Consider the following 19140-nt stretch of genomic DNA (forward strand, 5'->3'; position numbering starts at 1 on the left):
ATCCCGGTGAGGACCCCCCTCCACTTATAAAATAGGACTTTACCTCAGCTTACACCTATATGCCATTTTATATGCTGTGAGCTGATTATCGAGCCTTCATTGTAAGAGTCGCGGGTACACTGTGTGTGTGCGTATCCCACTGTAGCGCCCGGTACATTAATGGGAAACCCTAGTTTGTGCATGTTCAATACATTTGTAACACTGTACACATGAACGTTTATTTTTTCGGTTCACCAAAAAAAAAATCTCACTCAAAGCTGAACTCAAATGTTGGCAGCCCTGGTAATAGGCTTCTCTAAACTCAATTTAACAAACCAATTGTGTTTTGAATGTACTGTGATTATAGAACAACAACAAATATAATGCATTTTCATTGTGGGTTAATACAAGAATATATTTGATTATATTAACTTCCGTTTGAATTATTCAACCTAATATGGAGACCTCAACACCCCACAGACCTGAACGAGGAGAGATAACTGATACACACAACAAACACTTTCTCAAGGAAACCTCTTTATTTGTTAAATAATAATAATTGTATGAAACAAAACTACATTTTCCAAGTAGTGGCATGAGTTCTTCTCATTTTACAGATCATTGTTTTGTAAAAAGACAATACAAAAGCAGGCAAGTCTTCAGAGTCACTAAAAATATAACATGCACGCTCTCAGAATCGCACACACACTGACACTCACACTCTCTTGATGACACTTAATGCATTGTACGGCAAGATTTTTTCAACAATGCTGATAAGAGATACCAGGCAGACAGAAGCAAAGCGCTGTACATGTGGGGGCAAAAACATTCTTCCAACAAAGATGATCATCGGCTAGTTCACAGTCTTGTGGGATTTCATTGTGTTGGATGCAAAAAAAAAAGAAAGAAAATGGCCTCCATGAATATTATTTTTTGCAGACCGGCCAACCCTGTCCAGGAGTCATTGTGTGAAGGCGATGCTGAAACGTGTTTTCCTGTGCTTTTTGAAACCTCATCATGACATCTTCTCGTCATCTTTCATAAGGCAGGTTTGCAGGTGAGAACTACAGTCCAGAAATGAAACAGGGGCCCCACTTTTCTTTTAAAGGGGCAGTGTGTGAGTTTTAGTGGCATCTAGAGGGGAAACTGCAGTATGAATACTCCAGGAGTGTTACAGATTAGTGGCCTGGATTTCTATCTGGGAAACGCCCAGAGCTGACAGGAGATCATACTTCACCACACGATATCTCTTCAGTGATCGAGAGGATATATTGTTTTTTCTAGCCCTAAATAATTAATACTATCCTCCTTTGTTTTAAATGTGGGTTCTCAAACAACACAGAATGGTTACCCAGCTTCAGCATCAACAAATTATTCTTCTACTTTTATTATTTACCCACTGGTGTTAATTGTCGAGCTGTGCTGGTTTTATTACCTTCAGAGCAAGCTGTTTCCAGTCTTTGTGCTGTGCTAAGCTAACCAGCTGTTTTTATACAAATATACAAGAAACATTCAACTCTATTCAAGAAAGTACTTGACAAAAAGCCAAACTTCTCCTTTAACCTCAATCATAAAATGTCCTTAACATTCAGTTTCAACGTCTGCAGCAGAACAACAGACTGACGGTCACAACATAAACAGATTACGTGTTTACTCGACCTTGAATAATCCCCGCAGTGAACTTCACCGCTCAGGGTCGGTTCAATTCCTCCAATCACAACATTACCACGTTCTCAAAGAGCGAGGAACCTGAAAGGCTCGCAGCTGGTCGTTTCACACCAACAGACACTGTGCGGTCTGACGTTGCGCTGAAACCACTACAGGGACTTTATTTCAGTTTCATTTAGTTTGTACGTTTGTGCTTTAAGAATACCATTTACAGGGACCTTATTAGAGCCAAATTACAGGATGTTTGTGCTTACATTGTGGGTATCAGCTTGCAATCTGAAGGGTAAACAGAAGATGGGTGTCTCATTTTGAAAAATACAGCAACGAAGTAGAGGAATGTCTTTCTGTGTGTGAGGACAAATATAAAAGAAGACTATTGCTGAGATGGTCCCACTTAACATGCACATGAATAAAGCATGTTAAAGTTTGGTCTGTAGGTTGATTTGATTGAAGGGTTTAGAGAAAACAGGACTCCATGCAGGGCAGGAGTTCAGGAGGAGCAGAGTGACCACTGAAACACGTACTCTTGTCATGTTGTCACAGACGGTGGGGGGTGTGGTCCTCTGACAGTTAGAGGAGATCACATACACGTCGAGCCCTCTGGAAGACACCCCAGCTGCTTCTCAATAATACACCGCAGGCACGTATACCTGCAAGGAAAAGCAGAGACATTAAGAGAGAGAATAATTAAATAAGGGTGATGTGTGACACAATTATAAGTAAAATGCTCTTAGACTCAAAAAACAACAACACATGTTCAAATTAATATATTATTCAGATCAGCCACAACCCAATGGACATCCAAAGCCTTCAATATGAACCAGTTTAATCTTAATTGATGCTTTATGTCAATGCCATTTGTTGATACTTAGAAATAGTTATAGTATTTGACAAAAAAGGCAAGCAAGCAAATTACAACATGATTGTATTATTTCTCCAAAGATGCAGTTTTTTTGTTGTTGTTGCAGTTTTTAGATGCTCTTTTCATTTTGTTCTTGTGTTTTGGTATTTTAATGCCGGTGAATTTGAACTTTGTAACATTAATTATGGTATAGCTTTTGTACTGCAATCTTTCTTCATTAGCCGTTAACAGATTTAATCAGTGGCGGCTGGTGGAAAATAGTTTTGGTGGGGCTATGGAAATGGCTGTGACCAAACCATACTAGGGCGGTCCGGGGGGATCCTCCCCCGGAAGAATCTTTTGAGAAATGACCCCTTAAATTATGACTTCTGGTGATGTTAGAGGGGGGGGGGGGGGGAGGACAAATTGAGGCTTAAAAATATGAGATAATCCACAATCTTCAGTGTGGTTAGCTATGAATCTTCCAAAACTGTGCAACAGTACAGTAGGCCCACACAAACTGCAGAACACTGGTGCTTTGGGAACACTCAAAGGATTTAATTCCCATTTTAAATCAGGAGACTAAATACGAAGTGTGTGCGTGTGCGTGTGCGTGTGTCTTGCCAACCCTCCCGATTTTCGCGAGAGACTCCCGATTTCATTGCCCTCTCCCGGTTTCCTCCCGGGGTCATATGTCTCCCGCATTTCTCCCGATTTCTGACAAAATCCGATTTACTCACGTCTGTTTCCACTCAGACTTTAATACAGCTACACCATTGTTTGGTTTCCATGGTAGCGTGTCTCTTTAGCAGCGCGTGCAACTCAAAGTCTGAGAGGGTGAGCAAGATGAAAACTGAACAAGAATCGACAACTCGACCCTCTGCTCACTCCTTTCGAGTGAAATACAGGTCCAGCCCACACATATGCTCCATGGTGCCACAGGCATTGCCCTTACAACTACAATAAGCATGTAAATGTTAATCTACAGCCGGCTCATTTTTTGTTCGCTCATAACATCCGATACACGTGTTGTAATTTGGATTAAGAGGAAAAAACCTAAATTATATTTTCTTGTACCTTCTCCTGAGTTTCTGCACTTCTCTCTCCTCCTCCTCCTTCAGTTTAGTGATGAAACTCTGCAGGACTGGCATTTCAAATTTGATATACTGCGCCACCTGGTGGATGGGAGCAGAAAGATAATGACTAAGCACAAAAACAGGAAGACTAATGTGAGGTAACAGGAACACAGAGGAAAGGAGGAAGACATGTTCATATCTCTGTTACAATGAATGCTGGGATTTACATCATATGTGACTTCTTCTCCGAGGTCCGCCTCCATGAGGAACACCTTGCAGACCTGCTCACAGGGACCCTGCATCACTCTGAGCACCAGAGGGTGGTCCGTGCGCTTCAGCTTCGCACGCTCTGAAACACCAGCACACAGAGAAATCAGTCAACAGAACAACAACAACAACAACAACAACTACTCATAATAAATACCATTGAAGTATTTTCCTCATTAACAATTCTTTCCCTTGACAAACAAGAAATAAACAGAATGATGGACACTCACCTCCACTTGTATGGACCAGGTAGAGCGCAAAATCATCGGGGCTGTTTTCAATTTTGAACTTGTTGAGGAGCACTCGCAGCACCTGAGGCGTCCTCATGCAGCTGTTGATCCGGACATTAGTCACTGAGCCGAAAGAAGGAGTGAACACCGATGTCTGCAAAGAAAACAACACATGTTGAGCTTTCTTTATAACTTCATGTGTGTATATTTGTGAACAGATTCTGCCAAAAGCAGCCTCAGCTTAAACTCCCTGAAACATCTGTCCAGTGTTTACGACATGTCCCAGACGCTATAGAGATCCGCTCGATCACCTTATGGTTGTAGAAGTGTCCGTTGATGGAGAAGCGATGGCGTCTGATCTTCCTCTGGTCGCTGGGCGAGCGCCGCTGCCCCCGTCTCAAGACGCCGGCGTCGCTCTTCGTCCTGAGGAGCTGAGCCGAGCTCTCACTGTCCTCTGACCAATCAACAGTCAGTATTACAGTCAATCAGTGTTAATTCATGGGAAATGGACTGTATTTATATAGCACTTATAGATTTTCATTGTCCTTTCTACACTGTAACTTATGAGCATATGACATTAAAACCTTTGAATCACTTTATCCAGTCTTTACGACCCCTCAAAGCGCTTTACTTACTCAATTCATCATTCACCCCTTCACACAGAGCAACGGGCTACTTCGGGAGCAACTGAGGGTTAAGTGCCCAAGGATACATCGACATGTTGACCACGTGGCTAGGAACGAACCCACAACTTTCCGATTGAAAGGTGACCACACTCCCTCGCAGTTCAATTACAGTTAAATTAAGCAGTGGTGGGCAAAGTACTTATGTATTTCACATAAGTACAAGTAAACATACTGTTATAAATAAATAAATAAAAAAGTCTTCATTGAAATATTTGCTTAAAGGAACTAAAGTATGGACATCAGAATTTACTTAAATTACTCATTCAACTTAATTCATTCTGCTTGTATTTGAATTTATGTTAGCATTAATAATCTAAATCTGCACAGAGACTAGTTACTAATAATGTGCATGAAATGTATAACATTTAAAAGTACAATATTCAATTTAGAAATAAACTAGCATAAAATTGAAAAATTAAAGGAAAGTACCTCACTATTGCACTTAGGTACAGTACTTGAGTAAATGTACTTAGTTACTGTCCATCACTGAAATAAGGAAATTATTACACTGACTTTTCCTGTTTGGAAGACACTTGTTCTTGCTATCTTTTAAAAATATGTATGATAATGGACAATACCTTCACTGGAGGGAAATGTAACATTTTGTATTACCATTGTCTTACGCAAACCTTGTACTCACATGAAATGATACAGGATACCCCTTTAAGTGGTGAGAACCTCTGATCCAACTAGACCGACTGAAAATAGGCTTTAATTCCTTCCACATGCAAAGAAGCCATTTTAGATGCAAGCGGTTTCCACCCCACAGCAACGTTTAAATAAAGCAGCTGAGGGTTAATCAGAGATTTGTTCCAGTGTCTTTGTTAAGATTAAGTTCATTTATTCTGATGGCGTAATGCAGTCTTTTTTTGTCATGACTTTCAAGCCGAATAAAATAAATGAAAATGATTTATTAATACAGTTTGCCTGGGATTCATTTTGTTCACGGTATCCCATAGTCATGAGATTGATATACCATATGTTTACATATTTATAATGTTATATAAATAGAAATGATATAAAATGAAGCCCCTCACCTTCTGCCTCCTCTTCCTCCATCTCCCCGCCATTCTCTGGTTGGCTGTCGGGGGCTGTCACCTCCACTGTGGGGGGGCTCTGCTGCGTCGTCTCTTGACCGTCAGTGCCGTTGGGGGAACTTCAACATGGAGAAGGGAGAGACAATAACGTCAACACCAATTCCACAGTCTTTCACAAACACACAAACACACCACCTAAAACACACTTAAGGTACATCCCTGTCGTTTAGTTTCATCTTGTGACAGCTGTTCCTCTTTGTTGATACAGTATTTTGTGATGGTATTTCCTTAGTTATAAAAGTAATATTTATTTATTTTTGAATTTATGTTCAAGCATATTAAGTATGGGTTTGTTGGCCTCTATGAAACGTTTTGTTTAAGCGGTTGTATGCATGTTTCTTCTTGAACCTGATAGTGGGACCTTTTAGTTGCCAGTAATCAATGCACCTAATAAACAGCAACTTAACAGCTTTGATTTAACTGTGATTTAGTTACTTTAAGGTTAACGTCCCTTCACATGAAGGGTTGATGTTATTTTAAATGTCAGCTGCATGCCCGTGAGCTCAACAAGACTAGCTTCTTCAGATGAATGGGATTTCAGAGCAGTAATGGGGCTTGAAGTCTAATGACAAAACTTCATCTGTGGAAGCTCAGGGTACAATCCAAAACCGAGCCAGAGACGTGGGTTAAAAGGTTCACCTTTGTCTCTGTAGCATTGCTAAGAGGATTTAGCAAACTGAGGAAATCAGTACATCGTATTGAACCTTATTTTCCATCAGACAAACCAGATAGATAATCTATATCTGCCGCCCCGCTGACCCCCTGTGTATCACCATTTCCGGTCAGAGAGGTGTAACGGGATCCGTCTGGACCTCTTACCCCTGACTGTCCAGGTTGCAACCCGAGTGCCAGGACGTGGAGGAGGGGGGGGGCCGGATCCGCTCGTGGTCATCCTGCATCTGAAGCCTGATTGGTCGCCGCAGGCCCCAGAAGATATTCAGCAAGCCCTCGACGATCAGCTCCCCCTCTTCCTGCTCAAGAGAGAGGAGCCGTGGTCAATGCAAACACATAAATAAACACACACAATGGACGTTTATTACCCCTTTGGGATGCAGCCTATAATGGGTAGGGTATATTAAATTGCACTGAATGAGAGAGAGCAAGTAAAAAGGGAGACAGGAAGGAGGTAGACAGACGGTGAGGAGAGCCTCTGTTGAAAAGGCAGATGATGAAACCTTCAAATAAGAATAAATGAATGCGCACACGCACACACACACACACACACACACACACACACACACACACACACACACACACACACACACACACACACACACACACACACACACACACACACACACACACACACACACACACACACACACACACACACACACACACACACACACACACACACACACACACACACACACACACACACCTCTCTGTGTCTGAGCTGTAGATTTTGGCCTTCATAGTAGAGGTTGTACGTCTTCAGATGTGTGAGGACGGTTGCCCTGGAGACAGAGATGTTGAATCACTGAGGAGGAAATACTGTTTAAAGGAGCATGCTGCATCTTTTAAGCAAACTTACTCGAACTGACAAGTCAAGTATATTTTAATTAAAATGTCAAGCAAACTGTAAATATAGAAGTGCTTCACAAAAACAGACATAGATTTACATGCGCATAGACGTTTTTTATTTTTTGATCTTCTTGAAAATATGATATTTGTTGGTGTCTCGTAAGTCTAAAGTATATGGGCTGGTACTTACTTGTCGAATACTTATTTACTGCATCCTTAAATCAACCAATAAATGTATGCATGTTTGGGTAGTTGTCAGAAGTGTAAAGTAAAGTATGCACAAGTTAGCTTTAACATGAAATTATGAACAGGCTGTAAAACCATCCCTATTTCACACAATGTGATTCAACACCATACATTGGATGTTTTAACATAGGTTTACAATGGGGAAAATAAACTGTTATAAGCAGGCGTTTGTATACAAGGGTCAGAAACAACAAGGTATTTAATCCTTACTTCCTGATGAACTTGTTCTCTCCGATCTGAACCCCATACTCTGTATCATCCATCGTCAGTCAGCATGAGAGGAGCTGAGGGAGAAAGAAGCAACACAGACGATCTCAAACTTTTTCATCCGTCTGATACAGTCTCATGACTCCTCATGACCAGCAGCCAGCAACAGACACAGAGGCAAGAAGCCTAACCCAGAGGAGGAGGAAGAGGAGGAGGTGAAGCTCCTTACATTAACAATGACAGCAGATCATATCTAGTTTCCCGTCAACGTATTTCCTTCAGGAGACAGATCAACTCATAGTTAACAGCAAGCAATCCAAACACTTGGTGTGTGATGGAGGGAGACAGCTGCTCTCTTCCCCCTCTTTCCTACAATATATATTCTCTTTCCTTTCAGCCCTTTAATTCTCTCCTCGTGTACACTTGCAGCTGTTTTAAATGGCACTCAGCCATCGCCCTGTAGAGTTTCCCTTCCCTCTCTGCTTGGTGTTTGTGTGTTTCCAACTTTGAGGAGGCAGGACAGGAAGGAGAGGAACAGGTGGAGGACACATGTGCCACTGTGCCGCCAAATCCTTTCAGCTGCTTTAACGTTTATCCCAGAGCAAACCATCATGTGCCTTTATCGATCACGTGTTTCCATGCACACAGTATGTGCAGTATATCTGTGACATAAAGTCATGGAGGAATGAAAAAGCTGTTTCATGACTCATCCAAGAGGACTCATCTCCAACTCCCAAAAAAATGAGTCTTTTTTTTTTCCTGGAACGAATATTGTTTCCTCTCTGTCTTTGAAAGCACTTCAAGCACTCACAATGTACCTAAAGCAACATTTGACTCACTCCCAAAGCCTTTATCATCACATCTAATGTTAAGATATTTTATAAAGTGGCTTTACATGAGTGCTTATGTAGATAAAACACTAAATGTGTTGAAAGTATTAGTAACATTGAGTGAGTTTATTCAAATTCAAGATATTCCTAGATAAGGAAATATGAGAGAGAGAATGTGTTGGCAAACAATTGACTAAAAGATGTTGTTTAGACTCACTGAGTAATGAAATGCTTCACATCTGCTTTGTAGCGTCCATGTTGTTTCCACATCACCATGACCTGATTCAGCATTATTCGTGTTCTTTTTGTACAAAGGTACCAATGGTTTCCATTTATGCTGGTATAGGATTCAAATAAATGAGGGGTCTTGAGACATTTGTGTATGCTTTGTAATCCATTGCAGTGAACATCAAGTTCTCATTGATTTTAATATTATCGTTGTTACAGTTAAAGTGCAGAACACAGTGAGTGCCTCTATAACATATCAAATATCCAGACATGCTGCCAAATAAACGTGGTGTAAATATCAGTAACATGACTACAGTGATCTTACCGTAGTGAAGACGGTGTGATGTTGTTGATTCACCAGAGAGAGGGAGCTGGAGAGGGAGAGAAATGTTTAGGCAGGTGGTCTCTTTACGTATCCTCAGGTATTAGCAGATTAGTGTTGTCTTCAAACTTCTTTTCTTGTGACAGCGATCAGACGAGTAAGAAGTGGGGGCGTTTGAAGGAAGTGCTCCCCTTCCGTTAAATCGCTTCCTCCTTTGCTCAGTCAGTCACACAGGAAACTGACATTCGCCCTGACATGGCCCAACACTTCCTCAATTTAAGCAGCTGAGTTCGGATGATTTATCATGCACAGCCAAACAAATAGTTATCACACACAGGAGTACAGGTAGAAAAATGAATAATACACACACAAGCATTTGTATGCTCTTATCAAGCTCCACTTTTGTGGAATCAGCTTCTTGTTTGTGTTCGGGCGGCGGACACCCTATCCGTTTTTAAGAGTGCACTTAAGACCTTCCTTTTTGATAAAGCTTATAGTTAGGGCTGATTAGATTCAGCCCCTAGTTTTGCTGCTATAGGCTTAGACTGTCGGGGGACACCTTACTTCTTCCCTGTCTCTGTCTGTACCTGTGTACTCTCATGTTCCGAATAACCCAGCTTCCCCCAAATTTATTTTTGGTGTCTATATACGCCGGGATCCTGAGTCGTGGCTGGTCCTGTTGCTGTGGTCCTGAGTCCTGGATCCTGCATCCTGAGTCCTGGATCCTGAGTCCTGTGTTCTGGATCTGAGTCCTGGACTTCGAGTCGTGGCTGAACCTATCACTGTGGTCCTGCCTGACTCTCATCATATTACTTCCCTGATGGCTCCCACAGGATTGTTGACACCCTCGTGGATTCATCTTCTTATTATAGACAAATGCATTTCCAAACATTTGGACTACCTATGCTGTAAAATGTATTATCTTTTCAATTTACACACGGCATCTATTGCACGTCTGTCCGTCCTGGGAGAGGGATCCCTCCTCTGTTGCTCTCCCCGAGGTTTCTCTCATTTTTCCCTTTAAACTTTGGGTTTTTCTCCGGAAGTTTTTCCTTGTACGATGTGAGGGTCTAAGGACAGAGGGTGTCGTATTGTCATACTGATATTCTGTACAAACTGTGAAGTCCACTGAGACAAATGTAACATTCGTGATATTGGGCTATACAAATAAACATTGATTGATTGATCGATTGACATAACTGCCAATATCCTCATCTAGGTCACACACATGCCTAAACATTGTAAACAAAGATATTTAAAACCTGACATGTGGAGTAATGTAGCAGCTTTCAACACACAGTGCTGATATCAAGAGCCTGTCAATCTCTGAAATAAATGTGTTCAGTTATTGTGGATTGATTAATTAATTATTAAACATCAATCAGCCCAGCCCCCTGCCAAGGCCTATCAATATTTCAGCACCTATATTAGCCCTGTCAAGAGCTCTGAAGCTCCGCCGTTCAGCGACACAAAGGAATCATTAGTCTTTAATACTGCCGCCGTGGTCAAGGGCGCTGTGCTCGTAGCGTCTGAACCAGCGGTCAGACAGCGGCCGGCTTTCAAACCAACACAATGTTTTAATTGTGTCACAAGACCAACGTGAACTCAGAGTCAACTGTCTGACATCTGATAGCAGCGATCCCTCTCTGATGTTACCTCAGGATATAAAGATCAAATCAGACATTTAACCTTTCAAGCTGATAAGTATCATTCCCTGTCGTAAATAATGTTAAGTATCTGCTGTTGGTGTTAGGATGCAGAATAAAAGTCATATCATCTATGGCAGACATGTATACCATGTATTCCCTTGAATAGAGAAAAACATTTTAAAATGCATGCAGCTTTCATAAAGCAACAGCAAAAGCAAGTTCTCCCTTGACATTTTTACTTCAAGTTTAGAGTCTTCTGAAGATGTAGTTGTTTTAAATACTTGTATGGTTACCTAGATGCATAACAAAAAATAGTTTCAGACCAGTAATAGCTGTTCTCAAGTTATAACCAGAGGACCTGGTCTCTGTGGAGATGATCTGTGTGACATTTAATGGCTGCAGAAAGCCACCGCTATCTCTGCCTTTCGATAGAAACCAACAGCAGCTAAATAAATGCAGCCAGACGCAGACAGCTGACCCAGTCGTGTTTCTTCTCCAAATGTGGATCTCATTGACTTCCTGAATCCCCCTGTGCCTCATTAAAACATCAGCCAATCCTCAGCCTCCATCTCCTCCTCTCTCCGTATCTTTACGTCTCTTTGTTGCCTTCATCTGTTCAGTTGTTCCTTACCTCACTCACTTGATTTATCCATTTTTTTCAGATTTGTGAAATATGTCCTCTCCCGTCGTCTGGACTGTTTTTCCCATTCAGTTCTCTGCTCCGTGTCCTTTGTGATTTCCTTGTGAAAGACTAGAAGCCATCCACCATGCTATTAAAACTCATGACCACAACTTCCTGACTTCCCCGTCCCCCCCTCCACTCTCTCCCTCTCTCTTTCATTGACACACATGCAGGCTTGTTTTCTGCCCTCTTGCCCTGTTGCCTCTGAACCTCCTCTGTCAAAGTCTCTGGCTGAAATGCACAATGAATGGCTCTAAACCTCCTCCTGTCCGCTTTCAAACCCACCACCTCCCCTGCCTCCAGCCTCCGCATTACTATTGCTCTGCCTCACTATTGTCAGCATTGTCATAGCAACACGAAAAACATCTGAGCTCCAGAAACTAGTCCACAGCATCGAGCCAAAAATAGTGTGTGTGTGTGTGTGTGTGTGTGTGTCTCCTGCTCCTCGTTAGGAATACTGAGGTTGTCACAAAGCGCTGCAAGAATCTAAATATGGCTTCCAGATTTTCTCGATAAAGCAGAAAGTATTCCTGCCCCCTTGCTGACTGTAGAGCTGCAACGATTTGGAAGAAGATGTGTTTCTGCAGCTGTTTCAGTGATTGATCAATCATTATTACAGTGTTTTTCAAAGCCATAAATGGCTAACTATTCACTGGTTCTAGATTTCTAACACTCAGTCTTTAATTATCTGCAACGAGGGGTCTCTTGATCAAACAATACAGAAAGACAGTTTTGGGGAATTCTGAAGAAGCATGGGATCATGGGAGTTTGCAACTGCATTCAGCTTGTCCTGGTTAGGTAAAGTATACAAAGGGTAAAAGTCGACATTACAGGCAATTACAGATGAAATGCTACGTTATTTTGCTTAAAATGAGATATTTGTTGGAAACATTTGGGATATTGGACATTACGGTTGGTAAATACGCAACTTAACAGTATATATTTACCATAGGTTTACTCGTTTTTAGACATTTTAATGAGGAATAGTTCAAACTTTTAGTGAAAATGTAATAGTGTTGTATTCTTATATGATGCTAAATCAAATATCTTCAGGTTTTGGACTGTTTGGTCGGACAAAAAAGACACTGTAAGATGTCACCATGGACTCTTTTTGCTATCCATTGCAGTAGTTGTTGACTGGATACTTCATTAAAGATTAAGAGAACACTCAGTTACTACCTTATCAAACACCTACCTAAAACTAATGCAGTCTAGTATCACACTGCTTCAAAGAATCCTAATTATAGTCTTAGGGTTGTTAATTCAACTGAACAGTCATTCTGGAGCTTGTGGTGCTGTATGATTGAATGCAGACCTCTCTGAAACAGTCTGAACAAACACTGAGCCTTACAAGCTTCATGGGGTTTTGTTTATGGAAAGGCTGTTATAGTTTCACAAGCTGTACAAAGCCAGAACATTATTCACTTTCTGTCTATCCAGCCTTATGTGTGCTGAGAGGAGTCTTATTGCTTGTTATGTAACCTGTTTTTACTAACACACAGCTGTATGCACACTCCCTGCTAGAAACCAAATGTAACTACAACCGAGTTTTTTCGTCATTTTATGCCCTAATTTTAGACATCAGTGCTACCGAGCATGCCTTTCATCACTGCATGTGATTTAAATTCACCACACATCTCATACTAAAGATTGTTTACTCCATACATTTATCGAGTGTGCTTTTATACAATAAATATATTTATCTAATTTTCATTGAATGTCGTGAACACATTTTAAAGTCTTCTTCTTGTAAAAACACTCCAACGCAGAGACAGCATCACGCTACAACGAGGCTCTAGCGTGATTCCTGCCGACTTTAAGAGCTCATATCTAGGCTTACCTAACTCCGTAAACGCAGGTTCTCCGGTTCTCCTCCTCGGTACGGCGGGCCTGTCTTTTAACGGTGAAATCCTCGGTTAACTCGTTCGCTTTTCCTGTCGTCGGAAACAATCACAGGGGCGCGTGGATCCAGGAGGAGAGCGCTAGGGTCCATCTGCTGTGGCGGAGCTCGCGCACAGCAGCTTCGGGGGGCCCGGCCACGACCCAATCAGATTGCGACCCTGACGCCCCTTTGTTCGTGCAGCGTGCGGAGATCAATGAACATGAAAACAATGGCAGAACCGAGCATGTGTGGAGACATTTACATTTGATCTTAAATGTCCCGTGAAAAACTCAAGCGACCTATTCAAAAATAATAAACAAATGTTCAGTTTCGAGGTAAGTCAACATTTTGTTTTTACATAATTTGATTGTCATAATTTTTGCTTGAGTTTTTTAAACATCTGACGATATTTTGGTAATTGCTAACATTCCATAAATGTTTTCTACAATAATGACAAACATTTTTGATAAAATAAAAATATATTTGATCTTGGACCATAAGTAATGATGGTGATGGTTAAAAAAACATGTTATCCTCAATTTGCTTCTGGGGAATTGTGATGGGTGATTTTCACAGCTTCATGTTTCATAGACTTTAGTCATCAATAAATAAATAAATAAATAATCTTTAGTTGCAGCCTAAGGACTAGTTTTAACACCCCGTTAACAAGAGAGGAGCTCAAGATTTTTTAAAGAACAATTCACTTTAAAGGTGAGTTTGAGAAACCGGCTCGAGATACACTGTTTGTTATATTCCATGGAATGCTACCCCGATAGCAATGAATGCTTTGACAAAAAATCTATTAAAAAAACGTCACCTGTGGAAGCCGTAGTAGTGTAAAAAGCACGACCAATCATTTTAGCCGGCCCGGCTAAAATAACTGGATGGCCTACCCTGCTTGCCAGCCTTTCATCTGTGCACAAACTTATCTCGTGCCCTCATTGGTCCTGTGCGCGTTCGTGTGTGTTGGAGGAGGGGCTCTGTAAGGAAGTGGCAGATTTTTTCCGGTTGTGTATTTTCATATTCTAGCGCACACGAGCTAGTTTCTCCAAAAAGACCTACCCCACCTTTAATGTACATAATTATTAGTGTATATTCCCAAACAAAAATCACAATAAATTACCACACCAATTGCAATTATTTTTTATCTCCAACTGTACAATATTACTTGTATTATTTAAGAGTACATTGTTCTATATTTGTATCTAAATAAAAAAAGACTTTGCCACTTGAATCATGTCCTTTAACAGGGTTACACTGTATTCTATAGAAATGCTGTATTGGTAGTTAAAATGCATTTCTAACAGTCACAGAACTGGCTAAATATATGAGTTTAATTGCAAAAAAGACAAAAGACTGCATTCATTCTGTAACATCTTATTAAATAGATTTAGGAACAACGAATAAAACATTTTGTTGATCCAATTAGTTTACACAATTTCTCTTCTAGAAGGTTTAGCAAACTTTACTGCATTAAATATACATGTTTTTACATCTATTTAAAGTCTCATCTTATTTTATTTATATATATATATATATATATATATATATATAGGTAATGTGTTAACATGAACAGAAAGCAATGTTAAGAGTAAAAAATGCAATATGAAAAGGTCCAAAAACAAAAACACAAGAAAGGATTCCACCAAACCACAGATTCAAAATAGGATCGACATGTATTTACTTTTCAAATAAAAAGTACAACATAATGGTGCGTTTTCCAGCATGATTTAAGATTAAAAAGGTATGATTTGTTTCTTACAAATATTTGACATTAAAAAAAAAAAAACATTGAAAAAGACAAAACACTTTTACACAAGTATATTCTTAAAGTAGCACCCCCTTCAAAATAACTGAAAGGGATAGATTTATTTGTGTTTTGCACCTTATGGCCACCATCCTAAGAGCTGCTGGTTATTCTAACTCGTGTGTGATTCAAGGACGAGAGAGTCTGTGCTTGTGAAATCCAAAGAGTTTTCACTCTAACTGTAACAACTATGTGATCAATAAGAAAGTACAATACAAACTGGAGGATAAAAGCTAAAAACAAGAGGAAGATGCCTGTGGGCAAAAATACATTTTGCTGTTAGGTGATAAGGCAGGTTCACTCACAACAACCAACAGAGTCTTAAAAAGGTGGCCAGCCGGTGTCCTGCACCCAGTAACATTAACAGTAAGAGTTCCCGGGAGAAAGCCAGGTACAGTAAACATAAGAGGACACCAGTACACTGCAGGACTGAGGGGTTAAACCGAGTTTGTATGTAAGTGTGGAGAGGAACATTTGACCCAGAAAACAAAGTGACACATTGTGCATGTGATTTTTATATGTGCATGCCATGATCTACAGAACCACTGCAAGGTGTGCTGAAAAGATGTCAAATCACCTCAATTGCTCTTCTCTGTAAAAGAAGAAGCATTAGGATGAGGGGTCTGCTCTCTGACCTCTCACGTGAACATCAGCTCCACAGCATATTAAGATGATGACCGTGAGGTTTTAGATTTTCAGTTTCTGCACACATCAGTAGCGGGTTGTCAAGCCTACTTTGTGACCTGACCAGTCTTTTCTGTCTCCGCCATGAGATCAACATTTAAATCAAAAATTTCCACAGACTGCAAGCCATCAGTTTGTGACCTGAATTTCAGCAATTATTACCACCATTTTCTAACTTCAATTACATGCACCTGAAAAATGGTGCCCCTGTAGTTTCTGGACTTTAGGCTGTGTTCAAAATGTATACAAATATATATTCTAATATATATATTCACACTAAGTATTACATAAAATGAATATGTAGTGCGTTCCAACTGCATAGTATGTTGAATTTGTGTACGTTGGTACGGCCTGAAAGATTTGCAAGATTTCTTTATAAAGTACATTTAAATTTGCAAACAATGTATGTGATTAAAAGTCAAACGCATTTTTGACAGCCTCGATTTCATAGTTCTACAGGCTAGTTCAATGTTATCTAGCAAAGTAGTAGAGCAAGGAGGAGCATCACAGTCTGTGGAAATATAAGATTTTAACTTGGTCCTGGGCAAACATTTTTATTATACCCAGCAGCACAAGACATTTACAAGATCACTAAATATCTTTAAAGACCCAATTTAATGTTTTGATTCTTTTTGCCATCGAATCACAAGAATAGTATTGTTGTAGGTGTCGAAGTCATAACTGGGGCCACAGCTAACCATGCTGTTATAGACAAAGGTCTAAAATTGTTCAATCGCAATCAGCCCCTTGATTTCAGGTCATTAAACAAAACAACGTTCATACTTATACTTTTGACATTTTAGGGTTTCTCACTCTGACACCCTGATCTTGTTGGCACCATTACATGTGCAAACAGTATTTGTAGCAAAAAGGCATTGATAATGAAGCTTGACTAAGCTACCCAGTTGTAACATTTAAGTGTTTTTTGTCTTTTTTAAAACATCATGATATAAATGGAATGAAATAGAAGCAGCTTATATTAGGAACCATCTTTAGAAAGAAATGCTGACGCCAGCTGTGAGTTTCTAAACGCACGCCTGTAGCTGAGGGTGGTCCATCGTCATCACATCGATCTTTAGGGGGCATGAACAAGTGGATTAATAAATATACTTTCAACATTTTGTAACAGAAAACTGCTTCAGGTAATCTCTAAACATCCACTTCCTGCTCATAAATAAATAAATAGCTTTAACGTCGTAGATAAAAAAAAGTGAGGACATTTGGGAAGAGATGTCAAACTGATTTCTTTTTAAGTTTCTAAATGGCAATAAAAAGCCAATACTTGTAAAATAAGTGTTGGTATGTGGGAAACACGCAATCAGATGAAATCAAAATAAAGAGCTTTTTGGTTTAGTAAAAAACTAAATATTTAGTGTATTAGCTGTCGTTTTTCTCATTCTAATACTTGTTTCATCATTTACCAAGATTATATCTCTGCAAACTCTTTAATGGCATTTTTATATCGCTGTTTTTCCAATTAAAAACACAAAAGGCACAAAGTGACGAATTAGAGACTAGCTCTTTGGGCCTAATAAGTAACAGGCTGCTGATGCTCTGAAACTTTACTCATTAAACTCTACTCAGCTAAATGTACCGCCACAACCTGAACTACAACAGACAGAGACAAACATCAGCAGTTAATTAAAGAGGGATAAAAGTGGGAGTCATGCGAGGGACCGCAGATGGGAGGAGGAGGAATGTAGGGGAATTAATAATCATCAAACTGCAATAACATTAAACTCTCCCAAACCCCTCTGTTATTTGAAAATACTCCATATCCAGACAAAACAACCACATTTACTTCCTAGTACAATCATGTACAGGCTTACTGAATGTACTCATGTAAAGTGGGTTTGGACCGTGTCGGTGGGGTACTATTTATGGGTAGAGCTTGTTTTGTAATAAAAAACAGGATTTGTTCCATAAGTGTGAAAAGTCATTTTAGTTACTGATGCATAATATTGACACATTGAAGAGATGTAAACTGTTTTTTCAAAGATAAAACTGAAGCGTCTACTGCTTCAGAGAAATGGGGGATGCAAGTTTCTTTACCGCGAGATGAGTGGATGTTTTGTGTGCTGAACAGGTCTCTGAGTGGGTTTTAATGAAGAAACGGGGGCATGAGCTGCGGAGAGACATTCTGCTTTTGAAATCAGGAGGCAGATAGTGCAAAAATAAAAAACTCACAATCACTTTGCATGGCTAAGGGCACCTGACGAACAACTCCCATCAATCTGTATGACCCAACGTGCATTGTAGCGCTCAAGCTAGTTTTGTTGAGGCTGAAGGTGTGTGAGCACGTGTGTGTGTGTGTGTGTGTGTGTGTGTGTGTGTGTGTGTGTGTGTGTGTGTGTGTGTGTGTGTGTGTGTGTGTGTGTGTGTATGTGTGTGTGTGTGTCTCTAATGAGGCTGCATAACAAGTTAAGAGGCGGATGATCCATACCAGGAATTTTGCATAATCCTCGAATGACATACCGTAATCTAATCTACTGAGTTTTCAGTAAAATATGTTTTATAATGTTGTTAAATTAGCAAGTAATGATCCAAACATTCAGCATGAATGTTTGATGTCCACCTGTCTCCTCCTTGATTATAGTGCAATTAAAATAATGCACAAAAAAGTTTTTCTCTTAATGCAAACACACATGCACACACACCAACTAACCTCCGCATGGTGACATCTTTTATAGCATGCTGTGACTTGCTATAGCATGCTTTAAATAGCATAGTGGGAAGTGGGAAAAGACTGACACGAGCTAAAGAAAACACATACTGGGGGAGGGGGGGGGGATTGTGCATCACACACAGTCCCGAATCCTGCATCGCTTCAGTCCTCTACTCTCCCATCCATTTACCTTATTGTACCATCCCTTGCTCCCCAACTTCAGCCACATTTTGGATGTTGTAGCCCCAGCATGTTGGCTATACCCCACTCTCCCCTGGAGCTGCGCCTCCGTCCCCTCCCTTTCCTCCCCCTTTCACTGCATCCCCATGTCCCTTTCTGCTCCTGCAGGCTCCCCGTAGCTTCCCCCACTGGTAGCCTTGGAAGGTGGGGCTGATGGGGAAGTACTTGAAGACCGGGTGTCTGCGGAGAAAGTCCATCCCAACAGGCAGATCATAAGATCTCATCCCTTCCAGCTCTGCTGTGCTGACACCAGTGCCACGCTTCAGCTTCCTGATGCCTCGCTCTTCAGCGGTGCCTGAGCAGGGAAGAAAGAAAAGATTACTCATAGTT

General features: G+C 40.5%; 2 protein-coding genes across 13 annotated transcripts in view; both read right to left on the bottom strand.

The window, feature by feature from the left end:
• Positions 1-499: 499 nt before the first annotated feature.
• rassf2b (Ras association domain family member 2b) lies at positions 500-14249 on the bottom strand. Of its 5 annotated transcripts, none has more exons than XM_079690857.1 (11): positions 14232-14249; positions 9205-9250; positions 7825-7898; positions 7226-7301; positions 6664-6815; positions 5785-5903; positions 4373-4515; positions 4062-4215; positions 3792-3913; positions 3566-3663; positions 500-2297 (listed from the first exon to the last, which is right to left on the bottom strand). In XM_079690857.1, exons 3-11 carry the CDS (start codon positions 7875-7877, stop codon positions 2228-2230), a joined length of 987 nt encoding a protein of 328 aa, XP_079546983.1. In that variant the 5' UTR covers positions 7878-7898; positions 9205-9250; positions 14232-14249; the 3' UTR covers positions 500-2227. The 5 variants fall into 5 exon arrangements, with proteins under 5 accessions (XP_079546983.1, XP_079546980.1, XP_079546982.1 ...); XM_079690854.1 differs by lacking the exon at positions 14232-14249 and adding an exon at positions 13373-13517; XM_079690856.1 differs by lacking the exon at positions 14232-14249 and adding an exon at positions 11491-11698.
• Positions 14250-15071: 822 nt separating this feature from the next.
• slc23a2 (solute carrier family 23 member 2) overlaps positions 15072-19140 on the bottom strand; it is a 39866-nt gene continuing 35797 nt past the window's right edge. For all 8 annotated transcript variants that reach the window (XM_079690851.1, XM_079690852.1, XM_079690848.1 and 5 more), the window contains one exon: positions 15072-19105. In XM_079690851.1, the coding sequence (XP_079546977.1) occupies positions 18828-19105 (278 nt within the window). In that variant the 3' untranslated portion in view covers positions 15072-18827. The remainder of the gene's footprint in view (positions 19106-19140) is intronic.

The sequence above is a fragment of the Notothenia rossii genome (genome assembly GCF_949606895.1).
Source record: "Notothenia rossii genome assembly, chromosome: 6".
NCBI lineage: Eukaryota > Metazoa > Chordata > Actinopteri > Perciformes > Nototheniidae > Notothenia > Notothenia rossii.

Coding starts and splice junctions, on each gene's coding strand:
- rassf2b (XM_079690857.1), bottom strand. CDS start 7,877: ATGGATGATACAGAGTATGGGGTTCAGATCGGAGAGAACAAGTTCATC. Junction 4,216..4,372: donor GACACTTCTACAACCATAAG/GTGATCGAGCGG, acceptor TTTTCTTTGCAG/ACATCGGTGTTCACTCCTTC. Junction 3,664..3,791: donor GAGAAGAAGTCACATATGAT/GTAAATCCCAGC, acceptor CCCATCCACCAG/GTGGCGCAGTATATCAAATT.